The sequence below is a fragment of the Kryptolebias marmoratus genome, linkage group LG6 (assembly GCF_001649575.2).
Source record: "Kryptolebias marmoratus isolate JLee-2015 linkage group LG6, ASM164957v2, whole genome shotgun sequence".
Lineage (NCBI taxonomy): Eukaryota > Metazoa > Chordata > Actinopteri > Cyprinodontiformes > Rivulidae > Kryptolebias > Kryptolebias marmoratus.
This window is the reverse complement of record NC_051435.1, coordinates 5,676,398-5,684,298: the sequence shown is the minus strand read 5'-3', so window position 1 is coordinate 5,684,298 and position 7,901 is coordinate 5,676,398. Positions and strand designations below refer to the sequence as shown.

General features: G+C 38.3%; 1 protein-coding gene across 1 annotated transcript; it reads left to right on the top strand.

The window, feature by feature from the left end:
* Nucleotides 1-3,560: 3,560 nt before the first annotated feature.
* Nucleotides 3,561-7,390, top strand: cdk5r2b (cyclin-dependent kinase 5, regulatory subunit 2b (p39)). The gene has a single exon (XM_017420609.3). The coding sequence runs from the start codon at nt 4,148-4,150 to the stop codon at nt 5,036-5,038; it is 891 nt and encodes a 296-aa protein (XP_017276098.1). The 5' UTR covers nt 3,561-4,147; the 3' UTR covers nt 5,039-7,390.
* The last annotated feature ends 511 nt before the right edge of the window (nt 7,391-7,901 follow it).

Here is a 7,901-nt window from a genome sequence, read left to right as displayed (position 1 = left end):
TGTTTTAAGGTCAAGTTTAAATACTTGAATATGGTGCTTAAAGCCATACAAAGATGTAGTTAAGACAGTTTTCTCATGTGTTGGTAGCACAGGATGTTCAGTCTCTAAGAATAAATCACATACTGTATCATGTGACTTTTATCCTGCAGTCAATAAGCTGAGTGAGCTATAGGAGCAGTATCAGGGTTTGTGTTATTTATTTAACAACAACACATTTTTTTGTATCACTACAGTCATCATGTATCCGCTTATATACTACATGTAGTAATATAATAATGTTTTATTTAATATAGCTTGTAAATTCTGAATAAAATTCCGATTTAAACTGATTGTTTATGTGGGATAAATGGCATTACTCTGAAGGTTCTGAATTACCTTTTCATTCTCCTGTTTGTTGTTTTTGTGCGATTTTTTTTCAGTTCTTTCTATCCAATAAAAAATGTGTAAAACGGTGATTTTTTTTTACTGAACTTGTCATTATGTAAATAAATGCAAAGTTTTTATTTAACATTCATACCATTTAAATGTGTTGTTAAGCTGTCTCTTCTCTTTGCTGTGAAACTGTCTCGCTGTATGACGAACTGCAAAATTTCACACCTTTTGTCACTGTCCTGTTTTTTTTTTGTTTTTTTTTAATAAGTATATTTTACCAACACATTTAATCAACTTAGTCAACAAGTCATTAAAGACAGTCATAGTTATAAAGGAAACTGTCATGGTTTGCTAAGGTGTGGACTCAGGAATGCAGTTTTCAATTGAAAATATACAAAGCTAACTTCATCATCTCCATAGAAACAGATAATAAACACATCGTTCTCTCAAGCCAAATGATAGTCTGGTTGAACGAGAAAAAAGAATCAAACTTTAAGATCCAAATATATTTATTTATTGTAAGATATTTATTTAAAGCTGTCAAGATGAGCTAAAATAAACTAACTGGAAAATTCCAAATTCAGATTGAATAAAAATAAAAACTAAACATATGTTTGGATCATTTTTTGTGTTTATGTTATCCCCATGTTTGTAACTGTTTTATAAAAAAAACATCAATGTTAAGATATTCTATTAATTTCCCATTTGTGGTGTAACACAGAAACTGTTAGTGCAACTAATAATTGCTCAAACTTTAAAACATGCTAAAGAGGAAATTTTCCATCATCGTTTATATTTCTCTTTGATTTACGATCAGTCCTGTGAATGATATTCTTTTTCCTGCTCTTCATGTTGGTACATATTAGAGCTGTGAAAGCTTAATGCTGTCTGTTTAATACAGTGAGGTTTCTCCTCTGTCACTTCCTGCTGCAGCCTGTTTGATTTGTGATGAAAGAGTTTGATCATCTGATCTATGATCAAACAGCAGCTCGATCAAAAGCGTCTGGGAGAAACAGGAAACAATTCAGTTGCAGGATGTTGTGGCCTTTTATTTGATCAAAGTTTACCTTAAATTACTTTTCTACTTTAGTGTTATATTTTGTCAGTGTTCTCTTGGTAGGAAAATAGGTGAAACAAAGGTTTAATATGAGCTAACTGATTTTTTATTTTTTTTATTAAATGAGTTAATTTTTGTGATTATTGGGTTTGTTCATCATTTTACATCTATTTATTTTTAAACATGATGAACTTGAGTCAATGTCTCTATGTAATTTAAACTCTGTAACAAGATAATGATCACCAAGCAAACAAAGCATGTGAGTAGTTTCACTCTATGTGGTTTATGTGTCTAGAGAGAGAGACTCATTCAGTTTGAAGGATGATTAAAACTCAGAGGACCCAAGGAAAGTCAGAAGAGGAAGAACACAGGAAGGAAAGTAAAACAAAAAGCCTTTGGGATGAACTGATTGCCCCCCAGAGGAGATTGTCGTCACGACAAGGAGTGTCTTTGTTGGGAATCTCTGACAAAAGGAACTGGTGATAATTAGATTATATAAGAAGATTTGATCACATACAGATAACTGATTCGGAAAATGGAAAACACCAATTAAAGTCTGACGCATGATGTTATCACACCCTGACTTGTTTTTCACTTATTAATCATATCAATGAAGATAAATATGCTTAAACTGCACTATTTGATACTGCTTTTGTGCTGATCATCTGAATATAGTGTTTCTTTATCAGTTACAGCTCATACTTTATTTCACTGTAAATGACCACAATGCATTCCAAATTATTATTAAAATAATTTCTTTACTTTGGGAAGATTCCTAAACCTTAACTAAAGTCTACTTCCAGTGCTGTTTATATCTGCTTTCACTGCAAGTTGACTGAAGAGATCAAACAGTCATGTAACTTAGAGAAGCTGTGCCAGCTCTGCTGAAAATAATTGGATCGCCCTCAGGATCCAAAATAGGAAATGCAGTTCAATCCGGATTGAATATGTTCCCTTCTTTGCCTGCATTAAGGTAAGTCAGTCACCTTATTAAGGGAAATTAAAATACATTTAAAGTAAACAATTTAAGCCACTTTCTTACCAAATTAGATATTTGGATTTTTTTCTTTCATAATGTTTTTGTTTGAAGTTTTAATAAGTCTAGCAACAAAAAAATGCAAGAGATATTCTTGACAGAACTACATTTAAGGTCTAGCATTCAATGAAAAATGCATATCATCTGCTACCTTCTCTGTCAGAGTTTTAGACTAACGATATGTTATGTTGAGAAATGAAAAGAGTTGTAACTTTAAAAATAATGTTATATGCAAACTCATGCCACATTGTAAGGTGTTGTTCTCAGATACTGTATTGTGAATGACTCTCGGCTGATACTACATCAGATTTTTACTTAATATCTACTAAATTAACTGAGTTTTGGCTATTTTTGTGTTGGCTAATTTTGATTAACAACAGTAAATGCGACCGTTTTAAGCAAAGATTTTGTGCACTGACTTGCACTTGGAGTATGTGTTGTGAATGTCTCTTAGCTACAATCACACCAAATATTTTAGCCCAATGTTTGTAAAATGGACTGAAATTGTGGCCATTTTTGTGTTACAATTAGTTGGTTCGGGTGGCCAACTTGAAGTAGTTTGGATTCAGAGGTTAATCAGTTGCGGATGTACATCCAATGATTATTTTCTGAATGTTTCATCAAAGTCCATCCAGTTGTTCATGAGGTATTTTGCTAACAGACAGACAAGGTTGACTCCAAATAGTTGATGCAAAATCTTTAAACAAAGATCTTTTGCAATCAGATAGTGTTTAGAATATGTTTTGTGGAAAAGGCCCAAACACTATCACACCAAATCTTAGCTCAGTATCTGTTATATTGATTGAGTTATAGCTAGTTGTGTGTTTTTATGTTCAGTTTAGCATTGGCAGCCATCTTGAAAAGGCTTGACTCCAAATATCAATGAGTTGTAGATGTCCATGGAATTAAAATGCATGAGATATTTTGCTAACAGACATTCAGAGTTGACTCCAAATAGTTAATAGCCAAATTTTAAACAAAGCTCTTGTTTAGTTGTTGTGACATCATATCTGTTTTCCACATTCCCTTCAAACATGTTTTCAGAGACATTCTTGATATATGAGGTGCTCATTTTTAAAATGTATTTGTAAATAAACTTAAAGCAACAACTCAAACATGCAAACCACAGGTGTTACTGCTGCACAGGCCTCACCCCCTGTGCAAAAAAAAAGCCTTTTGGGTTCAACAGAGTTAGTGGGAAAAAGGGGAACAGTCTGCTTTTTAAATAGCGCCGCTGATCCAAATTAACTGGACTGATAAAGAATAGAAGTTGACCTGCAGTAGCTTGAACTGAGGTCTATCAATGGCAACTGAGACCTAAAAACACCCCCTCCCTTCTAGTGACTGGATCATTGATTAGCGCTCTGATTGGTCCGCTGGGCTGTCAGTCAGGGATCGTTTAAGTGGAGGATTTACGCATAGCGACTAATCTTCGCTTCAGGTTACAGACGCGCAGGGTTTGTGTCGCAGCGCGAAGACTCAGAGCGAGCATCTGTTGGAATATTGTTGCATCCGGTGGAGAAATCAGCTCCTTTCTCCCCCTCAGCGAAGAGAGAAGTAGATGGAGTCTCAGTGGTTGTCGTGACTGCTCTTGACCGCCTCTCACTCTGCAGAAGATTCTGCGGTGAAGTTGCCGCAGCATCCATCCCCTGGCAGCGCGCGCTCCATCCTCCGCAAACATCATGGGCACCGTCCTCTCCATATCTCCCGCGACCAAGAAGGCGTCCATCATCGACGCCGAGGCCGCCGCGGACGCACTCAAAAACGACAAGAGCCTCAAGCGGCACTCGATGTTCGTGTCTCTGTCCTGGAAGAAGCTGGTAGCCAATTCGGCGAAGAAGAGCGCGAAGAAAGTGACCCCGAACCCGCTGCCCGCCCGCGAGCTCCCGTCCAGCCAGGCAGTGGCGCAGCTCAACAACGAAAACACCAGGAAGACGCACCAAACCGAGGAGAGGAAACCGAAGGCTCCCATCCCGGTCCCGGTGCCCACGGTCCCTAAACAGACCGGCGACGGCGTGGTCCAGAACGGGAGGCTGTCCTCGGTCCAGAAGCAGCCCAGCAGCTTCTCTCTGCTGTCGCCCAGACGGATTGTGATCCAGGCGTCCACCGGTGAGCTGCTCCGGTGTTTGGGAGACTTCATGTGCCGCAGGTGTTACAAGCTGAAAGAGTTAAACAGCGGAGAGGTGGTGATCTGGTTCCGAAACATCGACCGGACTCTTTTGATGCAGGGCTGGCAGGACATCGGATTCATCACGCCGGCCAACGTGGTGTTCGTGTACCTGCTGTGCCAGGACGCGATAACGGACAGCATCGAGAGCCCGGCCGAGCTGCAGGGCGCCTTCCAGACCTGCCTCTACCTCGCCTACTCCTACATGGGCAACGAGATCTCCTACCCGCTCAAACCCTTCATCATCGACTCCAACAAGGACGTGTTCTGGGAGATGTCGCTGCGCATCATCGACCGCCTGAGTGCTAAAATGCTTCAGCTGAACGCAGACCCGCACTTTTTCACCGAGGTCTTCCAGGACCTGAAGAACCAGCGCGACTCGAGCGAGTCCAACCTGGACCGCTGACATGGTGGGAAACCGAACTAAAACTGGATGAATGTAAACAGGTGACTGCGGAAAGGCCGAAGATGAAGGCTCCTCCACGTCTGGGCTGAACATGTCCATCATTAATGTTACACAACTTCAATCAATATGGTGTTTAGGTTACAGCGTAAAAAACAAACTTTTAAACATGCATGCCAGGTATATATTGTCCTCTTTCGTCTTGTCCGAGGGATTAACGTCATTGTGCGTAACATAGAGACTCTCAGATCCCTGTTTCGTACAAGATTAGCCTATATTCCGAGTAAGTGAATGGGTGTTGGGAGGTGAGCTCCGAGCCTGGAGCAGAATAGATCGAGTTAAAGAGGCGGAGCTGTCCACGGTGCTGACCCGTGCAGCCATTTCTGCTTGTTGGAGTCCCTTTTTTCACACCTGAGCCAATCAGCCCAGTCCACTTTCAGCACATAAGCCTAAGCCTTGTAAGCAGAGGTATTGAGCTTTTTTAACATCTCAGTCAGCTGACTGATAAGCGACTGAACATGTGACAGAAACAAGAGGGCAAAACACTTGGATGGAGAATAATTGTACATACTTTTCTTTGGGCAAAGGAGATGTTAAGCTGTGTTTTAGTTTGCAGACATTAAAGGTACTCATTGCAAAGTAGGAAATAAAACAAAACAAGATCCTGAATTATATGATATTGTGCCATTTGAAAAAGTTTACTTCAATAGTTTTCCATCTATATTGATATCTAATTTCGAAATGGTCCTTTTACTTTGCTCAACACATCTGAGCATAAATACATACTAACACATCAAAGTGACATTTTTTCAGTCACTTCGGCTGTTTCCATAGGTCAACAAAAGCACATGGTAGTTAGCATCCTGTTGTAAATTTTGCTTACAATAATTAACACATTAAAGATATTCAGTGGAAAGTATAAACATTACAAAGGTTATCATGAAGTATATCAAATGGAGCAGTTTGAAAGAGTTTACTCCAGTGGTTTTCCATATATATACATATCTAATTCTGAAATGCGGGTCCACACTTAAAATAAACAAAGCTCTTCTACTTTACTCAACAGACTGGAGCATGAATGGCTCTTCTGTGGACATACAACACCATAGTTGAACTGTTTTTAGTCACTTTGGCTGGTTTTGTAGCTAAAGAAACACACATGGCTGCTCACAAATTTTGCTCCCAGACTTTTGATTTAAGCATTTATTAACCATTGGTATGAGAAAAAATTGTGCAGAATTTGTTTTTTTTAATATATATTTCTTAATATATATATATTTTTCTTTTTGGCCTCATGGCTTTGCAATAAGTACCTTTTAAAGGTGTCATTTGCAGAGAAAAGCACCATACTGTAGCCTGTGTAAGGCCTTTTAATTCCTGGGTGGTTTATCTCTGTTTTCAGCCTCTCGTGTGTTATAAAAAATGTCATTTCCAACACCACCCTCCTGTAATGTAACCTTACAATGAGTCAGTTTAAGCAGGGATACTTTTTGTTGGCTCCTGGCATATAACAACTGGAAACTAGATGGAATGTACACAATTTTTTTAGAGATTTTCTTTTTAAATCTTATATGTGCCAACTGTAAAATGGCCTAAAAATATGGTTTACATGTACATATCCCATATTTTAAACTTTTTTTTTTGTTTTGTATGCCTGCTTTGAAAATGATGGTTGTCGTCAGAGCATCACACAAACAAACACAGCCCTTTTCTGTTAAATGTGCTTTGGGCCTCAATTTCTTTTACATTTAGTCTGTTTATTCAGAATATTTTAAAAGTAAATTATTTAAGGTAAGAAAAAAATATTATTAATATATCATAACAGATAGCTATTATTTGCACATGCATCATTTCAGTATCTATAAGCTAAAGGTGATCTCTGAAACCAAACGTAAAGATTAAACCTGCTGTTGAGTCCTCTGAGAGGTCATCGTGACGTGTTGTGAACCCGTTGCTTGGAAAGTGAATACCGATGCTGCTATTTTTGCACAGCTGTGAACAAATGTCCATGTTTTGCACAGTGGTATGACCCGATGGTGATGTACCAGTGTTTTCTCTCAGGCGCTGGGAATGCTTTGCCATTAGGTTTTTTCAGTGACTGCCACCAGCTCTTGCTTTAGAATGATCATCTGCAAAAAAAAAAAAAAACAACAAAAATCTTTTGTACAGTCTTTTTGTTTTCTTTTTGTTTGTTTGTTTTTTCTTCTTCCTGAATGTCATGTGGAAAGTGATATTTAGGTGTGTGTTGTCTGTGATGTTACACCACAGCTGCATTCACTTGTGTGTTGATAAAAAAGTCATTATGGTAACTGTTTAAGGTGACAATAGTCAAAATAAATTCAAGCTTCTTTAGGATCTTCTGTCTCTTTTGCATTAATGTATTCATTTACATTGAGTTAAATTTGTGCACACATGCTTTTAGTCAGTGTTTGCAGGTATCCTGCAGTTTTGGAGCCATAATTAACACGAACACCTTCTTATCTGCTTACAACACCCACTAATCCTTGATTCACAATGGACCCTTGAGACACGGTTATGCAACAGAAATAAGTCGATGACGAAGACGATTGCTAGGATGTGTTCAGGATGTGTTGCCGTAGGTTGCCATGAGACTGAAACTCGTGAGATTCTTTTTGGTTGCCATGAAACTAGAACTTATAAAACAGAGTTATGATAATATGAAAAGTTTTAGTGAGGTTTAAAGGTGAAAAAAAAGTAAAACTGTGCTCAACTGTTTTTACTCTCAGAATAGGTTTCAACTTCTTGTTGTTTTATAGCTTGAGGACACTGAAGTAAGGTGACACATATAGGAGTTATTTTTGGCATCTTGTCTTTGTTCCAGCTATTGCATTTGGGGCATTATCCT